The 26834-nt window shown below is 36.3% G+C and overlaps 1 protein-coding gene across 6 annotated transcripts in view; it reads left to right on the top strand.

Moving 5' to 3' along the window:
• The window catches only part of ANKRD28 (ankyrin repeat domain 28), a 180690-nt gene that overhangs the window by 80336 nt on the left and 73520 nt on the right, over positions 1-26834 (top strand). For 5 of the 6 annotated variants that reach the window (XR_012920527.1, XM_020288906.2, XM_020288917.2 and 2 more), the window contains one exon: positions 17377-17455. Coding sequence is in view for 3 of the 6 variants with exons in the window: in XM_020288906.2 (XP_020144495.1) it covers positions 17377-17455 (79 nt within the window). In the remaining 3 variants the exon portion in view is untranslated. Of the gene's footprint in view, positions 1-17376; positions 17456-24302; positions 24432-26834 lie in introns of those variants that run through there. The other variant, XM_020289052.2, reaches the window with a different exon arrangement.

Genomic DNA, 26834 nt, shown 5'->3' with positions numbered 1-26834 from the left:
ATGGTGAACTTCCTTAGTTTTTATTTCTCCCCCATTTCTGAAGGACAGCTTTGCTAGGTAACGTATTTCTGGTTGGCAGGTTTTGTTTTGTTTTGTTTTTTCCTATTGAAACTTTAAATATGTCATGCTACTCTCTCCTGACCTGCAGGGTTTCTGCAGAGAAATTTGCTGATAGCTGTATTAGAACTCCTTTGTATATAATATATTTCTTATCTCTTGGTGTTTAGAGAATTCTATTTTTTATTTTTGATAGGTTATGTGCCTTGGGGAACTCCTCATTGATTTGATTTTGATTGGAGGCCTCTGAGCTTCTTGTACTTGGATGTTAGCATCTTTCCCCATATATGGGTAATTTTCAGCCGTTATTTCCTTATATATGTTTTCGGGGTCTTTTTCTGTCTTCTTTTTTCAACTCCTGTTATACAAAGGTTGATTGTGTCCCATAATTCCTATAGTCCCTCTTCATTCTTCTTCTTTTATTCTTTTTACTCTTCTGACTGGATAGTTTTAAATGTCCTATCTGTGAGCCCAGTACTTCTGCTTGATTCAAGTCTATGAGTGAAGCTTTCTACTGAATTTTTCAATTAGTATTGTATTCTTTATTTCTGTGATTTCTGTTTGTTTTATTTTATTGTTTCTATTTCTTTGTCCACCTTTGTACTTTCCTAAATTATTGTCAAATTTCATTTGATTTTTTATTTGTACTTTGAGGCTTATTCCAAATTCTTTGTCCTTCATTTCCTAGATCACCATTTCTTTGAGGTCTTTTATTAGGAACTTTATTTGGTTCTTTTGTTAGTGTCATATTTCTCTGATTCTTCATAATTCTTGTGTCCTTGTGTTGGTATCTGAGCATTTGAGGAAACAGACAAATCTCTCGGCTTTTGCAAGTGTTCTTTGCTGGTGATAGATCTTTAGTATTTAGCCTGGGATTCTGGATAGGGCAGATGGTAGCCACCATGGGCAGGCAGATCCTGCTGTTGGACTCTGTGTTGGGCTGGGCCTCTTTGGGACCTAGGGTATAGGGTCAAGTGGAGCTTCTAGCTGTGTTCTGTGATCTGGTAACATGGAGCTACCAGCTGGGCTTTGTGACCACCTCTGATTGGGCAGAGTTGCAGACTATTTTCCCTGGCAGAATGGTATTGCTGTTAGGAATCTGTAGTTGGGCAGGGCTGCAGACTGGGCTTTAAAGCTGGGTGAGGTCTCTGGGGGTCACTGTTCATCCATTGGGACAGGCAGGGCCAGAGGCTATGCTCTACAGATGTGTGGATGTGGACTTGCCTCTTGGCCTGAGGAAGCCTTATATAGAGCTCCAAGGTTGGGTGGGGTCCCTGCTAGGCCACTGGGTTCACAAAGAGCCAGATGCTCCCCTATGAAGATATTTGCAGCCATTAATTTGCCCTCCTGGTCTGGAATAGCCATAAGCAGAGCACTGAAACTGGGAGGATAAGCTGGCTTAGGGACTCAAGCATGACAGACCTGTTAAACATGTTTGCAGAGTGATGCTGTTGGCTAGTCTCACTTGTGGAACACCTCCCTCAGCCAGAATGCAGAGAAATTGGCAAAGTCCTCACGCTTGTTGCTGTGATGTCCATCCCCCTTCATTGTCACTGATCCAGCTGATCTAGGCTTGTCAGTACCCCCAGTGTTTCTCATGGGACAAGACAGAAGTCAGCCTTCTGTGACACATCCCAAGATGCTAGGGAAGCTGATGTTTGCCTCCAGCTCTCTTCCTACTGTAGAAACCATGGGCCGAGGAAAATCCTTTCTGTGTGGCACTTTACCAGATTGAGGGAGAGGTGATGTAGTCAAAATGAAACTGTTCCTCTTCTAATATGACTTTTCTCAGTTCTGTGGTCCAAGGGGATGTCTTAGCCTCACTCCTGAGTTTTGGGATATTTATTAATAAAAAGATATTCTTGTCTATGGAGAGTTGCTAGTTGGGTTTCTATTGAAGGGGACTGGAGTTGGGGAACTCCTATTTTACCTTCTGGCTGATGGTACTCCTGTTTGCTCTTATTCTTACAGGATCTGTTTTTGATGTATAATTTTGGTGTTTTATTTTGTATTGTAAGAAGCAAATAAGCCTTAGGAGTATTTACTGCTAAATTTATAGAATGGAATAATTTCAGTACTTAGAATAGGATGTTCTGTGTATTTGTCTTTTTAATAATATTAATTATAGAGCAATATCTAAATTACAACAAGAATTAATAACTAGATTCTAAGATTCCCACATGGATTTGTCCTAGGGCAAGAACCATACCTTTCATTTGTAGAATTAGCAGCACTGAAAAGCAATCTTAGAGATCAGATAGTTAAATCAACTCTATTACAGATGATGCAAAACTTGGAGTTATTTGATTTGGTCACTTCCACTTAGGAGAGATCTCTTGTAAGAGCCTAATTTTGTTTTTCTCAAGTTTGGTTTTCTGTCTATGTTGTAACCCCTGGCATCTCACCTCTAAATTCTGTGTAGTAGGTTAGCATTATAAAAAATTTCTCATCTTTTCTCTTGTAGCTATAAGCATATAAGCTCTTTAGTAAATACTTGCTTGTTTGATTTGGTACTTTGATTCATTTTGACTAATAATATGCACCAGTTACCATGTTGGATCCTGGGATAGCACGTCCAGTCATACATACAAGCTTTTTTCTACCTGCCCTTGGATGTTATTTCCTTACTCCAGATATCATTTATACCCACATTTTCTCCAACTCCTTTGCCTCATCTTAAACTTCTGTTCATTTTTTCAGGCTGCTGCTTATGAGAGGCAGAATTTTAAGATGGTCCCCTATATAAGTTATGATACTGTAAATATGATGGGATACGATTATGTCATCTGGCATAGCACACAGTTGACTTCAGGAGAGTGAGATTATCCAGATGGGCCTGCCCTAATCACATGAACTCTTTAAATCTGAATCTAGAGTCAGAAACGAAGAGAGTAAGAGATTAGAAGTATGAGAGGGATTTGATGTGAAGCATATTCTCTGTTGCTGGTGTCAAAGATGGAGGGAGTGGCCGGGCGCGGTGGCTCACGCCTGTAATCCTAGTACTCTGGGAAGCCAAGGCGGGCGGATTGCTCGAGGTCAGGAGTTCGAAACCAGCCTGAGCGAGAGCGAGACCCCGTCTCTACTATAAATAGAAATTAATTGGCTAACTAATATATATAGAAAAAATTAGCCGGGCATTGTGGTGCATGCCTGTAGTCCCAGCTACTCGGGAGGCTGAGGCAGAGGATTGCTTGAGCCCAGGAGTTTGAGGTTGCTGTGAGTTAGGCCGGCGCCATGGCACTCACTCTAGCCTGGGCAACAAAGCGATATTGTGTCTCAAAAAAAAAAAAAAAAAAAAAAGATGGAGGGAGTCATGTGGCAAAGGCTTGGGCATTCTAGGCTGTAGGAGTAGAGGGTGACCTCTGGTTAACAGCCAGGAGGGAAAATAGGAGTCTTAGTCGTAGAACCACGAAGAACTGAATGAATATTGCCTGAATGAGTGAGCCTCAAAGCAGATTCTTCTTTAATCAGGCCTCCAGGTAAACACAGCTCCTCAGCACCTTGATTTCAACTTTATGGTGACCCTCAGCAGAGAACCTAGTCACATCATGCCTGAATTTCTGCCTTATAGAACTATGAAGTAAAAAATGACTGCTGTGTGTCATTAATTTGTAGCAGTTCTTTATATATTCTAGATAAAAGCCCTTTTTGAGCTTATGTGTGTTGCAAATACCTTCTCCTATTCCAACTTGCCTTTTCAAAACTCTTTATAGTTTCATTGAACATGAGGTCTTAATTTTAATGTCCAAGTTTCAGTATTTTCCTTTATAGTTAATGCTTTTGATGTCTTAAGACGTCTTTCTCTAACTTGAGTCATAAAGATAATATCCCATATTCATATCTGAGAGCTTTAACATTTTGCTGTTTATATTTAGCTTAATAATATACTTGTAGTTAAATTATGCATATAATGTGAGGTAGTGGTTTGGAGTTTGTGTTTTTGTTCTTGGTTTTTTCTTTTCCAAATGACTACCAAATTGTCCCAGCACAATTTAATTGCCCATATTTTGTTATATGATTTTCTTATTTTTGAGTTTTGAGAGTTCTTTGTATATTCTGAATTCAAGTTCTCTGTCAGAAATGCGATTTGCAAATGTTTCCTCTCAATATGTGTTTTATATTTTTATCCTTTTCATTGTGTCTTCCTCAGAGCAGAAGTTTCATTTTGATGAAGTTTGATTCATCAGCTTTTATGGATTTTGCTTCAAGTGCTGCAGCTAAGAACTTTTTGCCCAACCCACAGTTTTCTCCTATCTTCTAAAAGTTTTATAATTTTATATTTGGGTGTTAGGTCTATGATCTCTTTTGAGTTAATATATAAGGTGTTAGGTAGAGATTGAGGTTCATTTTTTTTGGCATATGGATATCTAGGACCATTTGTCAAAAAGATTATTTCTACATTGAATCACCTTTGTACTTCTGTCAAAAATCAATCATATTTGTGTGGGTTTATTTCTGGACTCTATTCTGATTCTGTCCTTTTTCTCATACCCTGCCTTGATTATTTTAGCTGTATGTTAGTTTTTGAAATCATACAGTGTGAGGCCCCAAACTTTGTTTTATTCTTTCTAAATTGTTTTGGCTATTCTGTTTTCATTGCCTTTGCACACAAATTTTAGCTTTTTCATATCTATAAGGAATCCTATTGGGATTTTGATTGGGATTGCATTGAATCTATACATCAAATTGGGGAAAATTGGCATTTTAGCAATAGTGAGTCTTCCAATCCATGAACATGGTATTTCTGTCCATTTATTTAGGTCTTCTTTGATTTGTTTCATGCATACTTTGATTAGTTTTCAGCATACAAATCTTGCAAGTTTTTGTTAGGTTTATACTTAAGTACTTCTTTTCCTTCTTTTCTTTCTCCCCTTCTTTTTACATTTTGGTGCTATTGTAAATGGTACAGTTTTTAAAATGTTTGACTTCCCTTTGTTAATTCCTGATCTGTAGAAATCCAATTGCTTTTTGTATATTGACCTTGTATTCAGCAGTTTTTCTAAACTCATTCTTGGATTTTTTTGTCAATTCCTTGGAATTTTCTAATAACATGCCATTTTTGACTAGAGGCAGTTTTATTCTTCTTTTCCAATTGATATGCCTTTAATTTTTCTTTCTTAACTTATTTTACTGACTACAGCTTGGAGTGGCAAGAGTAGACATCCTTGCTCATTCCTGGAAGGAGAGAATTCAGTCTTTCTCCACTCAATTTCATGTTAGCTGTAGGCTTTTGTAAATACCCTTTATCTAGTTAAGAAAGTTCCCTTCTAAGTTTGCTGAGCCTTTTATAATCATGAACAGATGTTAAGTTTTGTTAAATGTGATAATTATGATTCTTTTCTTACTCAGTTTGCTAATACATTGAATTATATTAGTTGAATGAGACTTGTGATCACAGAATAAACTCTAGTTGGTTTATTCCATTACAACTCTAGTTATGTGTTACCCTTTTCATATATTGCTGAATTCAATTTGCTAATATTTAAATGAGAATATTTATGTTGATGGAGAGGATATTAGTCTGTGGTTTTTTGTAATATCTTTGGTTTTGCTGTCAGGGTAATAATTTTGATTTCCAAAGTGGAAATTCTTCTGTTTTCTAGAAGAAAATGTGCAAATTGGTATTATTTCTTCCTTAAATGTTCAGTAGAGTTTGCCTTTGAAACTATTTGGGAGTGGAGTTTTCTTTGTTGGCATTTCAGTTTTATGGTTTCAGCTTCTTTGATAGCTGTGAAACTTCAGGTTATTTTTTTCTTGAGTAAGTTTTGTCTTGTAAGGAATTAGTCTTTTTCATCCACATAGTTGAATTTATATATATAGAATTATTCATAATATTCCCTTAATCTTTTTCTGTATTTGGAGTTTCTACTGATAATGTACTTTTAGTCCAAATACTGGTCCTTTTCTTTGGTCATTCTTAGAGGATTAACAATTTTATTGATCTTTTCGAAGAACCTGCTATTGGATTCATTAATCTCCTCTGTTTTTTTATTTTCACTTTCATTAATTTTTTATCTTTATCATGTCCAGCCTTCTACTTGTTTGGTGGTTATTTTGCTCTCTTTTCCTAGTTTCTTAAGTGAAAGCTTAAATTATTGATTTGAGACCTTCTTTTTTAATACAAGCATTTAATAGATAAATTGCTTTCTAAATATAGCTTTAACTTCTCACAAATTTTGGTATTTTGTATTTCATTGTCATTTCATTCAAACTTTTTCTAATGTTCTTTGAGACTTCCTCTTTACATGGGTTATTTAGAAGTGATTTTCTACTTTTATTCTACTTTACTATTGAAGTATTTGATTTACAAATACTTGGGGATTTTCTAGGTATATTATTAGCAATTTAATTCTCTTGTGGTCAGAGAACATACTTTATATGATTTCAGCTTACTCTGATGTGTTATGGTTTGAGTTTGGGCTCAAAATAGGGTTTGTTTTGATGAATATTTCAAGTGCAGTTGAAAATAATATGTATCCTTTTGTTGTTAGGTAAAGTGTTCTATAAATGTTGATTGGGTCCAGTTGCTTGATAATGTTGTTTCAGGTCAACTATATCTGCTGGTTTTTCTACTTATTCTGTCAATTACTGGGAGAGAAATAATGAATTCTCTATGTATAATTGTGGATTCTCTATTTTTTTTTTCCATTTATTTCCCATCCCATCCCATCCCATCCTGTTTTGTCCCATCCTCTTAGATTCAAGTGATCCTCCTGCCACAGCCTCCCAAGTAGCTGGAATTACAGGCTCGCCCAGCCCCACTGGGTCCCTATATTTCTATAAGTTTTTGCTTATATCTACTTTGAAGGTCTTTTATTAAATGAATATACTTTAGGATTGTCAGTCTTTTTGGTGAATTCACCTGTTTACTATTATATAATGTCCCTCTTTACAGCTCATAATTTTCCTTGTTTTGGGTTCTATTGTTGTTTTTTGTTTGTTTGTTTGTTTGTTTTGAAGCAGCGTCTCAGTCTGTTGCCCAGGCTAGAGTGCTGTGGTGGTAGTCTAGCTCACAGCAACCTCAAACTCCTGGGCTCAAGCAATCCTCCTGAGCAGCTGGGACTATAGGCACGTGCCACCACATCCCAGCTGATTTTTTCTGTTTTTAGTAGAGACAGGGTCTCGCTCTTCCTCAGGCTGGTCTCAACTCCTGAGTTCAAGTGATCCTTCAGCCTTGGCCTCCCAAAGGGCTAGGATTGCAGGCATGAGCCACCATGCAAGGCCAGGGAGTCTCTTAATATAGCCACTTTAGCTTTCTTGTGATTAGTATTTGCATGATATCTTTTTCTCCCTTTTAAAATTTTAGCATAGCTATATCATTATATTTAAAATGGTTTCTTATAGATAGTGTATAATTAGGTCTTTTGTTTGTATCTAGAATGAGAATCTGTCTTTTAATTCGTGTGTATAGATCTTTTACATTTGACATATATATTAATATGGCTGGATTTAGGTCTATCATTTTATTATTTTGGTTGGTTTGTTCCTCTAATTTTTGTTTCTCTATTCTCCCTTTCCTTCTTATGGATCATTTGGATATATTTTTGTATGTGTTTTAAGTTATTTTTTGTCTTTTTGACTATGTATCTGTTTATTTTTCTAATAGCTCGTCTAGCGAGTATAAAATACACATTCCTTTGGGAGGCTACGGTAGGATGATCACTTACAGCCTGGAGTTTGAGACCAGCCTGAGGAACACAGTGAGACCATGTCTCTACAAAAAGTAGAAAAATTAACCAGGCATGGTGGTGCACACCGTAGTCCTACCTACTCGGGAGGCTGAAGCATAAGGATCACTTCATTCCAGGAGTTTGAGGTTGCGGTGAGCTCTAATGACACCACTGTACTCTAGTCCAGGCAACACAGTAAGATCCTATCTCAACAACAATTTAAAAAATACATATATAGTCTACGTAGATTCTGAAAGATGTACCTTTTCACAGTCTACTTAAGAGTTAATATTTTGCCATGTCAGGTTTTAAAAAAAAATCTTATTCTTCCTGCTTTGTTATAGTTGCTATGCAGTATAATACAGTATAGTTGTATGTATATGCAATACAATATAGTTGACCCTTGAATAACACAGGATTGATCTGCACAGGTCCACTTATTCACAGACCAAATGTGCAGATCAAAAATACAGTATTCAAGGGATGCGAAAACCACATATACAGAAAGCCAACTTTTCGTATAAGTGGGTTTCACAGGGCCCACTGCAGGACTTGACTATGTGTGAATTTTGGTATATGTGGGGTTCCTGGAACCAATCTTCCATATATACTGAGAGGCAAATGTATGTTGAACTTCTTCCCAGATGATGTTAAAATTTTTTGCTCTCAATAGTCATGCATATTTTTAAACATTTTCTGATAATGATGTATTCCATTTACTGAGATATTTATCATTTTAATTGTGCTTCCTTGATATTTGAAATTTCACATTTTCCTCTGGTATCATTTCCTTGCAGCCTAAAGAACTTCCTTTAGAATATGGAAGTGCATAGTTTATAGGCCAATAATGGTAAACCTCCCCCCCATGTTTAGAAGTAATAAGCTAGATTTTACCTTTTTTAAGTGTAGAGAAGCACAGCCACCAGCTCAAATTGCTGAGTAATTTAATGGCAGCAGCTTTGCTGCTTTGAAGATTCCCAAGGGAATCTACAACTGGTTAAGCTTTGAATAATTAGATAGATTGAACTAATTCCTTACATTTAACTGATCAGTTGTTGGTATAGTGTTTTGGTTAAGAAAGAGCATGAGCTTTGTAGGCAGTTTCCTCATCTTTAGGAATAATAACCTGCTATAAACTATACAATAATTTTGCAAAGTAAGCAAGATGTGTGTCATGTGTTTTATGCAATGCCTAGCACTTAATAAAGATCTGTAGGGTTGCCTTCCTTTTCTGAGTTCTCCCCATTCTGCATGGTTACTATGGGAACTGCCATGTTAATCTTCCTCTGCTTTCAGTTGATTGACAGAGAAGTGAGCATCAAATTGATGAGCAAATTTGGTGAACACCAAATTGAGCCAATCAGAATACTCTTCTGAGATATTGGAATTAAGTCTCTTTGGGCTGCTGAAGTTCTAAGAGCTATGATGGCTTTGTTTCCTACCATGAGGAAAATGGTCGTGTTGGTGAAGATAGAAAAAGAAGCTAATGCACAGAGAAAAAATAGAGACAAAAGACAGAGTCCTGAATGTTTCAGGTTCTTGATTCCAGTTGTTCTTGTAACTTGGCTGCTGCACCCCTTCAAGTTAGATTTCTAACACTTATACCCAATAACACTGTCTGATGTACACAGGTTCAATAAATAGTAGCCATTAAGGATGATAATAGAAGTAGACTATTTAATTTTTACTTAAAGTTACATTGCTCTGCTAAATGCTAGTGGTTTTTCATATTATAATCTGTTTAATCCACAAAGATTTTCAAAGTATTCCTTGTGGTAAAAGAATCATAACATACATCTTATAACTGATTTTTAATTTGCTTATGTACAGATGTCTGTCAGAGGTAGTCCTAGAATGTGTTTCATTCACATACCCAAAAATCAATATAGAAACCTCTACAACACATTAGAGTATCATTGATTCATGGCAGATATTCTCTACTAACATTTTAATTTGTTAAAGCCCATCTAGTACCTGTAAGGTATGTAACTTTAACCAGATATTATGTGAGTATAGACAGTTTGCTTTATCTAAATACTTTTTTTTTTTTTTTTTTTTTTTGAGACAGTCTTGTTCTGTTTCCCTGGCTAAAGTGCCATGGCGTCAGCCTAGCTCACAGCAACTTCAAATTTCTGGGCTCAACCGATCTTTCCATCTGGGCCTCCTCTCTGGGCCTCCCAGAGTGCTAGGATTACAGACATGACCCACCATGCATGGCCTATGCTTTATCTAACTACTTTTACCTAATTATGAAGCCATGACATAAACCCCAAATTGAGCATTAACAAGAATTCCACACATGTGGTGCAGATAATAGTGTTACAGTGTTGTAATAGTATTAGATAGAGAAATCTCAGTGGACTGACATGGTCCTGAAGACTTTGTGAAGGACGAAATTGAACTGGGCCATGAACGGTAGACAAGATTGGGGTAGGGCAAAGACATTCTGGCCAAAGGAAATATGTGTAAAGATGAAAATGTGCTGTATATTCTGTTAATGGAATAAAAATTGCAATAGGAATAAAAATTGTGGTTCCAGCTATATAGGTTAGTGGCTTTTGAATATCAGGTACAGGAGGTAGAATGGAGATTTATGATCATGATGACAGCCACTAAAGGTGATTGAGTAGAGTAGCAAATGATATAATGAAAGTAAAATTGTCTTCCAGGTTTAACACATTGACTGCCAAATTAGAAAAAAAAAATTTCCTTGGGGCCATGGTGTTTTACTATGAAAATAGGATAAAAACTTCAAAAATAAAACAATGCTTTCTAATTTAATGAAAAATTTAATGAAAAACAAAATTTATTGACTTACATTCATTTAATCCACATTTTTAGAATTAATTTGTCAATATTAATTATAACAATAAAACATCAACAACTAAGATTTTCATGAAAACATCTGCAGGGTTTTGCCCAGGTTTTGCTTCATGAGGCCTCAGGCTCAAAACTAGTGTGAATTAAAAACAATTCAGGCCGGGCGCTGTGGCTCACGCCTGTAATCCTAGCTCTTGGGAGGCCGAGGCGGGCGGATTGCTCAAGGTCAGGAGTTCGAAACCAGCCTGAGCAAGAGCGAGACCCCGTCTCTACTATAAATAGAAAGAAATTAATTGGCCAACTGATATATATATAAAAAATTAGCCGGGCATGGTGGCGCATGCCTGTAGTCCCAGCTACCCGGGAGGCTGAGGCAGACGGATCACTCGAGCCCAGGAGTTTGAGGTTGCTGTGAGCTAGGCTGACGCCACGGCACTCACTCTAGCCTGGGCAACAAAGCGAGACTCTGTCTCAAAAAAAAAAAAAAAAAAAAAAAAAAACAATTCACATGGCAGTTAATGTGGTAAGCTTCTGGCATGTAAGCCAGTTGGATCTCTAACATGGTTTGAGAATGAGAGGGATAAGGTCCTAGAAGGTTAATAGTGAATTTTAAAATGAAGTTAACAAAAAGGATTCTCCTAAATAGCTGTACGAGTACAAAGCATCGCTTCTGGACTAAAGTAAGCCATAGTTCTCTTATTTGTTAGAGCTACAGATATTCATCAGTATGCTACAGAGCTATATCCCCAAGGCTGAGGGTTCGACATAGGGCTTCCCTTGAGAGTGCAGGTCTTGAGAACAGCTGGGCAATCCTAACTTGTTTTACAAAGGGGGAAGAGAAGAGTGGTAAGTCCTAGGCAGGTCCAGCTTACTTCTGTGGACCATTACCTGCAGTTTTGCTCTGATAGCAATAGGAATAAAAGAAAAAGCCAACATGATAGGTGCAAGAAAGTGAATGATCATTAAGTGTAAATGGGGAAGATAAGAGAAAGGAGAGAAAAAATTACTGAGAAAACTGTGCCACCATCAGTAAGAAAAGGTGAAGTCAGGCCACAGAATGTTTTGAGGGAGAATGATTAGTTTTAAGAAGACCATGGTTAAACAGTGGATCATTAAAAATAGAGGCAGCATAATATATTCACAACACACCCTAGAGCCCAATTGCCTGTGCTTGAATCCTGATTCTGCAACTTCCATATCATTTTGAGTAAGTTCCTTAAACCCTTCTGTGTTTTGGTTCCTTATCCATAAAATAAGGAAATGCATTCACATACTTAATCCTATGAGGTAAAGTACTTAAAACATTCCTACCTTAAAGTAAGCACTAGATAAGTGTTAGTTGTTGTGGTTGCTGTGACTACTATTCTTCCTCAGGTGTTACACCTAACATATATGAACACTTTCAAGACCTGGAGAAAGGTAGAATTATAAATTAAGTCATTGCCATAAAAGTTTGTGGTTAAGTCCATGTAAATAGTTGAATTCTCTGAGTCACTTTTAAGTATTTTGTCTTGAACAAATGTTCTGTCTTGCTTTCTGTCACTTTGCCATTTGTAACTTCCCTATTCTCTAACTCCATATATATCCTCTTAATACTTGATCTTGAAATCTGCTTTAAGTTAAAGCTTCCACAGAAAATGTTGAGAATATATAAGTGTAGTCTCAGTTCTCAGATTTGATTTAAGACACTTCATATATCTAACTCTTTTCCTGTCCTGTGCTTGAATCCACCATATTCTCTGCTTTCTCACAGCCTATTTCCTACGTTTTCTAACCTTCCCTGGTGTTGTGTTTGTTGCTTGCTTCCAGAGTTCACTGTAACACAACATACAAGGTATAATTCAGGGTGTTTCTGAACACTTTTTAAAAACTTATTTTGAAGAAATTATAAATGCATCAGAAATTCCAGAAATGGTACATAGCAGTCTCATGTTTGTATCAGCAAGTTTCCTTCAATGGTGACATCTTGTGTGCATTATCAAAACTAGGAAATTGATAAATGGCACAGTACAACTAATTACACTACAGACCTTATTGGATTTCAGCAGTTTTTGCAAGCACCCATTGATGGTTGGTGGGCAGGGATTGTGTGTGTTAATGTCTTTATGTGTAATTCTGTGACATTTTGGCTTATGTATGGATTTGTATAACCACTACCATATTCAAGATACAGAACTGTTCTATCACCACAGAGAAACTCTCATCTTTCAACCACTTATATAATTCTTTGGTATTTCGCTGGCCTAGCTGGTAACTATGACCCAACTCCAGTGATTGTGATTAGCAATCATTGATCTCATTTAACCCTTCTAATGAGTTTCATCTTCTCTCTTTCAGGATAATTGCTCATAAGAGCTAGCACTCTTTTTTGTTTCTTTTTATTTGGGGAAGGTGGGCAGGCAATCATTTTTTTATAGTCCTAATCTTATATAGAAAATATCTGTCATAGCACTTATGTAAGAACTATAAGAAAAATGTATTTACTTCAAAATGTGTGATTGAGTTTGAAAACTTATTTGAGTCTTATGTCTTTGTATTTAATAATTCTAGTTGGGATTATTTTGGAAGACTACATTGAGATATAATGGTTTCTAAAATAAACTTACTAGACAACAGTTTTTTAAAAATTGGGCACCTAGTACTGTAAAAACCTGGTATAGGAAATTGCTTTTAGGATTTTTATTAAAATACTTCTCAGTTTATTGAAATAAGGTTTTTTTCTTTTTCTTTCTTTTTTTTTTTTTTTTGAGACAGAGTCTCACTCTGTTGCCAGGTCTAGAGTGTCGTGGTGTCAGCCTTGCTCACAGCAACCTCAAACTCCTGGGCTCAAGCAAATTTATGCCTCAGCCTCCCAACTAGCTGGGACTACAGGCATGTGCCACCATGCCCGGCTAATTTTTTCTATATATTTTTAGTTGTCCAGCTAATTTCTTTCTGTTTTTAGTAGAAACAGGGGTCTCACTGTTGCTCAGACTGGTCTCGAACTCCTGAACTCAAACAATCCTCCCACCTCGACCTCCCAGAGTGCTAGGATTATAGGCGTGAGCCACCTCACCCAGCCTGAAATAAGGTTTTAATTTTTTTCTTTTTACTTTCAAAAACATGTACATGGTATGAACTGCAGATAGTACAGAAGACCACAATGAATGAAAAATAACTCCTATACTTCAAACCCTAGTCAACCGTCTTTCTTCCCCACAATCACTGTATTCTTTTTTTGAGTATTCTTCCAGAGATATTTTATGTATATTCAAGCGTAAGTGTGTGTAGAACCTTTTATATACACAGTGGCTCTGAGCCTGCATTTTTCATTTAACACTGCTTTAGAGATTTTCGTTGATACTAAACATTGAGATCTGCTACTTATTTTAAATTGGAAGCACAGTATTTCATTTTAAAGATGTACAACTAGAAGACCTCTCATTGATATGTTCACAAGTGGTAGTTGGGAATTGTAAAAAGTAAATCTCTAAACATTTCAGTGTGACTGTATTTAATAGCTAATATTTTTGAAATTGGAACAACGCTTTTTCATTAACAGTGTGGAGTCTACTGACAAATGAGTTTAATGTCCTCTTCCTTGCTTAGAACATGCTCACAATCCATTATCTGTAACTTCCATTTTAGGTTTCTTTAAGTGATGTGAGAAATTAGACCCTTAAGAGACAATCTTAGAGTAAAACTCCTAAGATTTTTTACTGTTTACTGTTTGCCTTAGTGTTTCAATTGTATCAGCTATACCCAGTTCAGTAGCACTTTCCTTTCTTTGGTAGCTTGCTTTTACTAAGTCTTTCTGTAGTATTCAACCTAGTGATCACAGAAACAACTTGCTTTTTTCATTCCTATTTTATCAGTTTAAATGCTATTCATATAAGTCATTAGTTATCATAGCAAATACACTTAGCACAAACAGTTGTGGTACCAACCACATCTTATCCTTGATAAACACACCCTGCCATGGGAGCAAAAATGTGTGAGCTTATTAGTGGTAGACTACTAGTCAAAGTATTTAGTATGCCAAAGTCATCATAAATTTTACTTCAAAAACCAAGACTATTGGTTAAATCAGTTAAGTTAAAGATTAAGAATTTCTTGTGTTTCATAATTTTAGGTAACCATTTGGTAGGCATTTAAATTGTTTTCAGGAAAAAAATTGTTTCCAACATTTTGCATCCTATAATGATTCAATAAATATGCTTAATCATTTTATCTGCACACATAAAAGCTTAAAGAACTTTGAAATAGAATTACTAAGTATAAGGAGATAGTCACTTTTTAATTTTAGTATATTTTGCTGAAAGGAATCTTAGATATTTTATTGCCTAATTTTTAATATTTAATTGTAGTAAAATATGTAAATTTATTCTTTCAAAATTAACCAGCTTTATGTTCTCCTTTTTCTTCAATTTGATTTGTAAAGAGGAACAAAATATGTTCCTATGAGTCATAAAACACATTACGAGGCATTGAGTCATAGGATTCCAGACATCTCTGACACACAAATGACTTATTTTCTGTGTTGTCATGCTGTATGGGTGGTTTATCCTGTGTAGTAGATACAGTTTCTCAATTCCACTAGATCTGATCCTATTTAAACACTCTAGGAAGTTTGGTATAAAAATAAGTAACACTATAAAAGCCTAGGCAAAGGATCCTTTTTTTTTTTTTTATAAAAAAGTGACTAAATTAGAACACAGTTATCTTAATGGTTCTGTGTTAGTTTTTTCAACCACTATTTGTTGAATAATTTCTGTGCAGAGCATTATTTCCTGGGGTATATATTGGAATATAAAGCAAGGTCACGTGTAAGTTGTGGTTAGACAATAACTGTTAGCTTCCTAAACAATTTACCATTAATAGCACTTTTCCAACCTTTCTTTATTGGAACACTTATTACTATTTTAAGGACAAAAATAATATCACAAATATATTAGAATTATAAGATGAAATGTTTAAAGAGACCAGTGATATAGGTGATATATGTGTGTGTGTATATATATATATATATATAAAGTTATATATAAAGAGACCAGTGATATATGTTATATACATCTTTATAATACCTTTATATACTACAGCTAAGCCTTTTTTGTATTACCTTTGGATATTTAACCCCTCTTTTACCTAACAGGTTTCTTTTTTCCCCTATTTATTCTCAGTCAGCCAACTACTCTTAGAGTAATGAAGGGATTCCCAAACCAGAAAATTATTACAAAATGGGGTAAATTTTTCATTTAAATCTTGAAGCTGTAATAGTAATCTAATATGGTAAGAGACCTCAAAATATAATACCTATTAAGTTTATTTTTCTGAATAGTCTAGAAGTCAGTTGTCCAAACTAGTGGGACAACTTTGTTCTGTAAGATCATTCCTGGAACTTGTTGCTTGACAGTGTGCCTACATCAGCATGATCAAAGCTGGCTCAGTTTCACATCTGCCTTCCAGCCTGAGGGAAATGAGAAACTTAGGCCAGCTCTAGGGTAGTTGGCTTTTAAGTTGAAGATGACCTGGAAATTATGTCCATTAACTTTCACTCATATACTATTGATCAATACAAAACAACTTCAAGGGAAGCTAGGGATGTACTTCCTCATTGGGTGGCTGAGTGACCAGCTAAAATTTTATTCCTATGGTCAAAGGAAGAACATAGTGGAAAACAACAATTAGTCACAGAAGCCTTCATCAAAAATGAAGGATGGAAATTTCAATATAAGTATTTCTGAATAAATAGTTTTCTCAAATGCACCCAAGTGAACAATACTCTATTGTAACTTTAGATAGGTTGTAGATGTGAATTAAAATCTTTAAATATGATGTTACCTTAAGACTTTGCTTCTTAAACTGGAAAGCATTGTTGTTTTTAGGTACAAGGTCCATGAAGCTGTGCATTAAATGTAGCTTCTCTTCCTGAAAGAAGATTTGGAGGAATATGTATTTCTTACATTAAAACAGGCATGCATATATTTTGGAGATAAAAGCAAAACTGGCATGAACATTAAGAAAAACCTTAAGATGCTTTAAAGGATAATTTCAAATCCCCAGAAGTATTTTCTGCCACTATACAGGTACTCCTGTGGAAACATCGCAATAAGCAGATCTTTTGTTTTGTTAAGATTTATTTTATTTAATTAGGTCAACAGTTCTAAACTGTAAAATTGTGGAAATACATTGGCAAAAAGAAAAGAGTATATGAAGTAAAAGAAACTTGCATATATATATATATATATATATATATCAGCAGCTTAGGCATCTTTATTCAAATAAAGTCTGAGAAGCTATTTCTTTGTCATTTTAGATTTTATTATTATTATTATTCTTTGTTCTACTTCTTTGAGACAGGATCTTGCTCTGTTACCAGGCTGGAGTGCAATAGTGCAATCATAGCTCACTGCAGCCTCGAACTCCTGGGATCACCCAAAGCAATCATCCTGCCTAGCCACCTGAGTAGCTAGGACTACAGGCATGGACCACCATGCCATGCCCGGCTAACTTTTTTATTTTTCGTAGAGACAGGGGGTCTCGCTGTGTTGCCCAAGCTAGTCCTGGGCTCAAGCAATCCTCCTGCCTTGGGCTTTCAAAGTGCTGGGATTATAGATGTGAGCCAGTGCACTGGGCCTTTGCTGTACCTTACACCAATATTTTGAGACCAAAATTTTTTTTTAGGCTTTTTTCCTACCAGGGAAATGCCCTATATTTTATTAATGGGACTTGCAGATTGGACTAGTGGAAGTAATAAGTTGATAGTTCATAATCTTTTTCCCCCCATTTAAACTGTATTAAAATTAACCTTATCTTAAAACTTACGTTCCACCTTTCCTTATCATCACAGGACAATGAAAAGAGAACCCCATTGCACGCTGCTGCCTATCTTGGAGATGCAGAAATCATTGAACTGCTTATTTTATCTGGTATGGTAACCTCTGTGTAATAAGGACACATAGTATATATTTTTGTCATAATTAATGTTTCTCAATCATAATTGATTATTGCATGATGTGGTTCTTCATATTTGTCTCATAAGCTACCAATCACATATTCTGTTCTGGGTACTTAGAGTACTTTAAAAAGCAAAACAAAAATTGTTGCCCTCTTGGAGCTTTGTACTCTGACGAGGAAAAACAGGCAATCTACTACAAGTAAATTTTATAGTAAAATGGTAAATGATAATGAAAGGATAGATCAGGATATGGGGGTGGGATAAGCATTATGTAGGGTATTATATTTAGTAATTATAGTAGATCTCATTGAACACAGAGTTTCTAATTCTCGAGAAAGAGGAGGTGATGGTGGTTCAGACTAAGTGCAATAGTGGAGGTAGTAAGAAATAGTCTGATAATAGATATATTTTGAAGGCAATGCCAGCAACATTTCTGCATTTTAAATAGCTATTATCTAACCCTATTTGAGGGCCTAAAGAAATGCTTTTTAGGAAATTGTACTTAATTTTTTAATCTTTTCTAAACTATTTATAAGTCTTCACAAATGAAGTAATGTTAGAACTATCTCTTACAGAATAGCTCCTATTGTGGTAGACTGTCTACAGTTCTAAAACAGGCAGTCCAACAGAGCTTAGAAATATTTTTGTTATAGCCAGATTATTGTGATGATATTTTTTGGGAAAGGATATATGCAGTTGAAGTGAGCTTGTGTTGCCAGATTGCACGGATACATGCATGACAAAATTGGAGCAATAGTATCATTCCTTCGATATTTTGTGGGAAGGAGAGCTCAAGAGGAGAAATTTTGTATGAATATCTCACTAAATAGTAGTCCAAGTAGAATTTTGCCATTGTAAATTCATAAAATTTTTAAAATACATTTTTTTAAAAGTCTGGTTTCTATTATAACGGAAATGTCATGATCATATAAAATTAAACATGGTGGCCGGGCGCTGTGGCTCACGCCTGTAATCCTAGCTCTTGGGAGGCCGAGGCGGGCGGATTGCTCAAGGTCAGGAGTTCAAAACCAGCCTGAGCAAGAGCGAGACCCCGTCTCTACTATAAATAGAAAGAAATTAATTGGCCAACTGATATATATATAAAAAAATTAGCTGGGCATGGTGGCGCATGCCTGTAGTCCCAGCTACTCGGGAGGCTGAGGCAGAAGGATCACTCGAGCCCAGGAGTTTGAGGTTGCTGTGAGCTAGGCTGACGCCATGGCACTCACTCTAGCCTGGGCAACAAAGCGAGACTCTGTCTCAAAAAAAAAAAAAAAAAAAAATTAAACATGGTTAAAGGTGGATCCAGCTAATATCCTTTTAGTTTATTTATTAGTAATTTTACCTCTAATGTACTTCCTTGAAGATGTATGCTCCTCTGTGGATGCTAGCTCCTCACTACTTTTCACCTGAAATTTACTAGAGATAAGAACTGACAAGATTCAAGAAAAATCCTATTTCCTTTAAGGCATCTTATCTTTAATAATATGAATTGATGGGACATAGGCTTATATATGAAATTTTCTTCCCAAACATTCTCCAAGAAAACAGTTACTTTTTATATGTTAAGGATTAGCTGTGCTAGAAACAATACAGTTACAGTTAGTTTATGTCTAGGACTTTGGATAAGAACTCCAGTGCTATGTTTTTTTTATTTTAACACAAAATTCTATTTTTTTATTTTCATTTTGTCATAAACATGATCCAACATGGAGGGTTTTTTTTCTCGCTTTTAATTTTTATACCCAAGAGGAACTTTTGAAACACTCAAAGTTGACTTAATCCCTTCCTTCTTGTTGCAAAGTAAATGTTTGCAACAAGAATTTTTAGTTAGTTGTAGAAGGTTGACATCCTGATTTTTATAAGTATGATAGTCAGATGAGCCTCACTGATGAGTGTGATAGTATCGAGCTGTCAGCTTTGAAATAAGCATTTGAGGCCTGGCATGGTGGCTCACGCCTGTATAATCCTAGCAGTCTGGGAGGCTGAGGTGAGAGGATTGCTTGAGCTCAGGAGTTCAAGACCAGCCTAGGCAAGAGTGAGACCCCATCTCTACTATAAATAGAAAGAAATTAGCCAAACAACTAAAAATAGAAAAAATTAGCTGGGCACAGTAGCTCGTGCCTGTAGTCCTATCTACTTGGGAGGCTGAGGCAGGAGAATCACTTGAGCCCAGGAGTTTGAGGTTGCTATGAGCTAGGCTGACACTATGGTACTCACTCTAGCCTGGACAACACAGTGAGACTCTGTCTCAAAAAAAAAAAAAAAGAAAAAAGAAAAGAAATAAGCATTTGAAAGAATGCTTAGCTTCTTTTGAATAATTCAAGTAAAAATCATGTATACAAATAACCATGGGACATGTGTAAAAAGCTATTTCAACTTGCCTTTGAAGAATCCTTATTGTATCAACTTCAAGAGGTAAGATAGCTAATATAGCTATTTTTCAAAGGAAAAATAAAGTTCTAAATGAATTTAGTTATTCACAGTTCTCAGAATAAAAAATTAAATTTTTACATTAGCCTCAAGGCTGTACATTATCCTTATCCCAAATTTCTTTCAGTTTCTCATTTTTGCTTCTCTGCTCTAACCCCACTGGCCTTCTTCTATCTATGGGTCTTTGAAATTCTGTTTCCTTAGCCTCAAACCTTTCCTCAGACAGCCACGTGACTTATTCCCTCACCTTTTCCATGTCCTTGCTCAGATGTCTCTTCTAAGTACTATCACCCTATCACCACCGAGTCCCCTTCTCCTTTGTTATCTTTTTTCTTAGTGATTATTGTTATCTGACTTCCTTTTAAAATTATACTTAACTTGTTTACTGTCATTCTCTTCCCACTAGAATGTAAACTCCAAGTAGGTAGGCAGGCCATGCACTTGGCCTCCCTAGCATATTTATTTACAGTGCTTATGCTGAATAGATTATAGACTCTTGAGTGAATACTTACTGAACAGATGTATAATTACAGCAATTTAAGTTTAGGGTCTGTCTCTTTTTCAAGTATTTTTTAAGACAGAGTCTTGCTCTGTAACCCTGGGTAGAGTGCAGTGGCATCATCATAACATATTGCAATCTCAAACTTGGGTTCAAGCAATCCTCCGGTCTCACTCCTGTCTCAGCCTCCCAAGAAGCTGGGACTACAGGCACACCACCACGCCCAGCTAATTTTTTCTGTTTTTTTGGTAGAGATGGAGTCTCAATCTTGTTCAGGCTAGTCTGAAACTTCTGACCTCAAATGATCTTCCTGCCTCAGCCTCCCAGAGTGGTAAGATTACAGGAACGAGCCACTGAGCCTGGCCTCTTTTCAGAAAATTGTTTATATTTTGGCCTCAGTTTCTCAAATTTTTAATGGAAGTGAGAATGGGAGAGGTTGGGATGGGGTATGAGTTTAGAGCTGAAGGGGATCAGGTAAGTGAAAATGGAAAGAAGGCAAATGATCTGTTTCCTATAGACGTGAGTCAGAGTTTACACTGTAGAGAATAACTGCCATTGCCCTCTATAAAAATACTCTTTTATAGGCCGGGCACAGTGGCTCACACCTGTTATAATCCTAGCACTCTTGGGAGGCCAAGGTGGGAGGACCACTTGAGGTCAGGAGTTCAAGACCAGCCTGAGCAAGATGCCAGCTCTACAAAAAGTAAAAAAATTAGATGTGGTGGCATGCACCTATAGTCCCAGCAACTCAGCAGGCTGAGGCAGGAGGATCACTTAAGCCCTGAAGTTTGAGGTTGTAGTGAGCTATGATGGCACCACTGCACTCTAGTCAGAGGGACAGAGCAAGACTCTGTCTCAAAAAACAAATAAAACTTTATATAGTTGAGGAAGGAACCAGAAGAAGGTATTTGGAAGCCTAAGCCAGGAAGAATTTTAGTTTGATGGATATTTCTTCAGTTCATTCACTTTGTGTCAATTTAAAATTCCTGTCAACTCTTTGAAAGTTAATGAGAACAGTTTTAGAGGAAAAGAGAAAATACATTATACTGTTTAGAGGTCAACAAATATAAGCTAACTGAATAATTGTAAGTTATATGTTGGGCTGTGCGTGGTGGCTCATGCCTGGAATCCTAGCACTCTGTGAGGCGGAGGCAGGAGAATCACTTTAGGTCAGGAGTTCGAGACCAGCCTCAGCAAGAGCGAGACCCTGTCTCTACTAAAAATAGAAAGAAATTAGCCAGACAACTAAAAATATAAAAAAAAACAAATTAACCAGGCATGGAGGTGCACGCCCATAATCCCAGCTACTTGGGATGCTGAAGTAGGAAGATTGCTTGAACCCAGGAGTTTGAGGTTGCTGTGAGCTAGGCTGACTCCATGGCACTCTAGCCCGGGCAACAGAATGAAACTCTGTGTCAAAAAAACAAAAAAAGAAAAAAAAGAAAAGGAATTTTAAGCTATATGTTGGAAATAGATTTACAGAACAGCAAGATAGTGAAAAGACTGATCATATCCAAATTTTAGTTCAAAATAAATATCAGAAGAGTAATCTTCAGGCAGTATAAGTATATAGACTCAGAAAGCTCCATAGTATTACTTCAAGGGCTCTACTTAAATTTGGATTGAATGCTGTAGTTGCTGAGGGCCAAGTTAGACTCACTGATATCCATATCCCTGATTTTAAATTCTGGGCTCATCAAAAAAGCCTTATAATGAATTTATAAGAAATCAAGTTATAAATTAGGATAGAAACTGAATGTTTGACCTGATCAATTCTCAAGGTAAAGAAGACAACAAAATACATGGAGAGAAAAGTAGGCAACAAAATTAGGCTAACTTATTTGTACTTAGTAATGAAAACCTAGTATAGAAACGTTTAGGATAGATTGCTCTTATGTGTCATGTTAATCATTACAATAGTACAACCTATTATAATAGTAATTAGGTTAACCTTAACTGATATAATCTTAAGTAAGTTAAACAATATGAAATAACTCCCATTCAGCTCTTGCATTGTATAAAAGTCATGATATGCTTCAATAAGAATGTGCAGGCCAGGTGAGGTAGCTCACACCTGTAATCCTAGCACTTTGGAAGGCCAAGTTGGGAAGATTACTTGAGGTCAGGAATTTGAAACCAGCCTGACCTGAACAAGAACAAGACCCCATCTTTACAAAAATAGAAAAATTAGCCGAGCCTGGTGGCATACACCTGTAATGCCAGCTACGTGAGAGGCCTGAGTCAGGAGGATCGCTTGAACTCAGCAGTTTGAGGTTGTAGTAAGCTATGATGATGCCACTGCACTCTAGCCCAAGTGACAGAGAAAGACTCTGTCTAATAAACAAATAAATACAAATGCAATAAAATCAATTACTATAATTTTATATTTTAAAAACTATTCTGATATCCATGGCAAGGTTTTTATGTTCTCCAAATATATTTCTCTAAAATGAAAAATGAAGACTATAAAAAGGTTGAGATCGTTCTATAGGGCCATCTCCTCCCAAGTTCATATTTCAAGATTTGATTGTGTCTGATTTCCTACAATGAAAAGTTAGAAAACAAGGACATTTATATGTTCTCTAGTCTGTTTCACTCTTTTGTGTATTTATTGTCAAGAATTAAAACTTTACATTCTATTCTATAACCATAATTCTCACATATTTTGCACAAATGTGTGCACACAGTCCATATCTATAGCCTCCCTTTTCCTAAGTTTTTGTTGTTGTTTTTTTAATCTCTTGGTTGAATGAAAATCATCAAGTAGTTTTGTTTTTACATTTTCAGGAAGAACTTATGAAGGTCATATTCCCTGGTACCTTATTTATTTGAAACTATTGCTTTTTTATTTAACTGAAGATTAAATTGGCTAGTTTTAAAATTCTTGAGTCATGTGCCTTCTCTCAATTTTATAGCTGTTACTCCAGTTTTCTAGCATTGGGTGAAAGTGTTGGATCAAGCTGTTCTCTGCTTACTGTGTCCATCTCCCAATGCTGCCCCCCCTCCACCATGACAGTGACTTGCCTCTTGTACCTGATGCCTATAGGAATCAATTCTTTGTCCCTGAAATTCAATAATAACTTCCCTAGGCTAAATCTATTGCTTATTTTTACTGAGACATAATGTGAATATGCAGTTTGTTTTGAAATTCAGGTTATTTCATTTATTATATCTTCTAGTAAATATTTGAATATTTTATGTTCATGTGTGTTTCTACCAATAACGTCTTAAGTTAGATCTCCTTCATTTGTCTTTATCAGCTTTCCTCTGATTACAATTTTGTCTTTTCCATTTAGTTTTAGGTTATTTCCTTATACCTATTTTTCATTCATTTAGCAAATAATTTGGTGAGTATGTCTGTGTGTCAGACACTGTTCTAGGTGCTGAGAGGTACAACAGTGAATAAAATAGATGAAATTTTTGCCTTCATGGAGCCTATGTTTTCATTGGGGAGATAGTAAAAAGTAAACATATTAATATATAGTTTGTCTTACAGTGATAATTGGTATGGAAAAATTAAAGGAATAGTTTGTGGGATGGGAAGCAGTTGCTGTTTTATATGAGTTTTCAGGAAAGACTCAGTGGTAATAAGACATTTGAGCTGATAACTGAAGAAAGTGAGGGAGCCAGCTTTTTATACTAGGCAGACATTTGGAGGAAATTGAAAGAAGAGTAGAAATGCCATGAGGTGGTAGCATGTTTGGAGGCAAATGAAAACTTGTTAACTCTCTGCTAGCTCTCATTATCTCTTTGCATTGTCTTATCTCTTCTTTTTTTATAACTTTTCTTTGCGGTCTCTTCAGAACTTAATTTCTCTGAATTTGAATATATACAGTAACTCATGTGAATTCATCTTCTTGTTTCCTGGGATAATTTTTTTCAACTGTATTTCTGTTTACCCTGCTTCATATATTTTTGTCCTGGTCCTGTGATGCTTTCAGATTCTTATATATCTTTGAGGAATATGCTTCTCTCCAGAACAGCCATTTGCTAAAGAATAGGAAAGGAACAAAAGGTGAGCATCAATTATGTTTGTTCAAATAGCTGTCAAACCAAATATTTTTCTCTTAGCCTTAGCAGTGTTGCTTCCTTTAGTTATTGATGTACTACAGGTAGTTGGGATGGCTCAGCAGCTCTTTAGGTCAGTAGGTTCTTAGGTGGTTCTTGCTGGTGGTTAGCTGTTACCCTCCCTCATCTGGCTGAAAAATAATAAAGGTGCTTGCTTGATTCCTACTTTAGTTCCACCTACTTCTGTTCCACCTTGTTTTTCTATAATGTGAGGTTAGAATTCTATAGGAGGCTTTGCCTGTGGATTACCCAGACAGCTGTAGATCATCTAAAAGATTGTTAAGGACTTTAGGACACAAAGAGAAAGGAACACATGGTCATGCACAAAAACATGCCACACATGACACAAGGTCACTCAGTAACCTTCCTAGGATCTGAACAAGCCCCAGTGTCCTTCCTTATTTGGGTACCTATTTTATTATAACTCATAGATATTTTTCATAGTTTGGCTTGTGGTTGTAACTGTTTCCCTGTTGTATTGAAGATGATGTCTCTTCTCATTCTTTGTTGACTTATTTTAGAGTAAAACTACTCTCTTGCAATCCAGAATTAAATTCAATGGGAATAGGCCGGGCGTGGTGGCTCACACCTGTAATCCTAGCACTCTGGGAGGCAGAGGCGGGCAGATCGCTCAAGGTCAGGAGTTCGAAACCAGCCTGAGCAAGAGCGAGACCCCATCTCTACTAAAAATGGAAAGAAAATAAATGGCCAACTAATATATATAGAAAAAATTAGCCAGGCATGGTAGTGCATGCCTGTAGTCTCAGCTACTCTGGAGGCTGAGGCAGCAGGATTGCTTGAGCCCAGGAGTTGAGGTTGCTGTGAGCTAGGCTGCAGCCACGGCACTCACTGTACCCTGGGCAACAAAGCGAGATTCTGTCTCAAAAAAAAAAAAAAAAAAAAAAAAGATAAATTCAATGGGAGTAAAATATTTGTACATGATACAACTCCAAGATTTGTGGATAAGGGGTATCATTTTTTACATGGTGAATGTAATCAAACAAGTGAATACTTATATAGAATCTTTAGTAACACTAAAGTCCACTGGAATTAATTTTATAGTTATTATGGAATGAAGTGACATAATAGCAAACAATGAGTACTTATTTTATCTTCAATTACTGTTAAATTTAGCCTTTTCATTTAACTCATTTTATCCTTTTAAGTCTATGAAAGTATTATTGTAGTGAAGGAAACTAAGGCATTTTAGCTTTTAGTAGCAGTACAACTTTTAGCTTAAAGTCAAAACTTTAAAAGTTGTTGTAATGTTGTAGCTAAAAGTTGTACTTCTAGTATAAGCTAGAGCCAGAATTCAGATTGAGGTAGTCTCACTACAGAATATATGGAATATATATATATATTTTTTTCTCTTATTAAATTTTTTTAATTTGCTATTTTTTTTAACCCTTATCATTTCTCTCTAGAGAATATATATTCTTAACTCTGCCATAATCCAAATCTCTCTTCATCCCCACTTCCCACCTTACTGCCTCCTCTACTACCTACTTAGCCTTTAGTAAAATTTGCATATGTTATTGCTTTTAATGAATAACTTCTATTTGAAAGACTCAGTTTTCTGGCCACCTAAGTATAGATACTAATATTTTATTTGAGAGCTTATTCATTTAATTCTTGCATTCAAAACCACATGTGTTTAGTCAATACCTCAGACTTCCTCCAGCATATATTGTTGAATGACTGCATCATCGAAGGCATTAGTCAAAAATTCATTTGATTGGCCTTTTGTAGAAAATATCTTTAGTAAGAAAATGAGAATCTGATATTTCTGGTGTTAAGAATTAAATCTAAAATATATGTGTCCCTCAAAAGACTGCAGTGCTGGTGCATTAGTTTGCTGGGGCTGCCGTAACAAAGTACTACAAACTGGGTGGCTTAAACAACAGAAGTTTATTTTCTTGCAGTTCTGGAGGTTAGAAGTCTGAGATCAAGATGTTAGCAAGAGGCCGGGCGCGGTGGCTCACGCCTGTAATCCTAGCACTTTGGGAGGCCGAGGCGGGCGGATTGCTCAAGGTCAGGAGTTCGAAACCAGCCTGAGTGAGACCCCGTCTCTACCAAAAATAGAAATAAATTAATTGACTAACTAAAAATATATATACAAAAAATTAGCCGGGCATGGTGGCGCATGCTTGTAGTCCCAGCTACTCGGGAGGCTGAGGCAGTAGGATCGCTGAGCCCCGGAGATTGAGGTTGCTGTGAGCCAGGCTGACGCCACGGCACTCACTCTAGCCTGGGCAACAAAGTGAGACTCTGTCTCAAAAAAAAAAAAAAAAAAAAAAGATGTTAGCAAGATTGCTTCCTTTTGAAGGCCATGAGGGATCTATTCTAAGCC

This window comes from Microcebus murinus, chromosome 1, assembly GCF_040939455.1.
Source record: "Microcebus murinus isolate Inina chromosome 1, M.murinus_Inina_mat1.0, whole genome shotgun sequence".
Taxonomy (NCBI): Eukaryota; Metazoa; Chordata; class Mammalia; order Primates; family Cheirogaleidae; genus Microcebus; species Microcebus murinus.
Note: the sequence above shows the minus strand (reverse complement) of the source record. Positions and strands in the feature narration are given on the sequence as shown.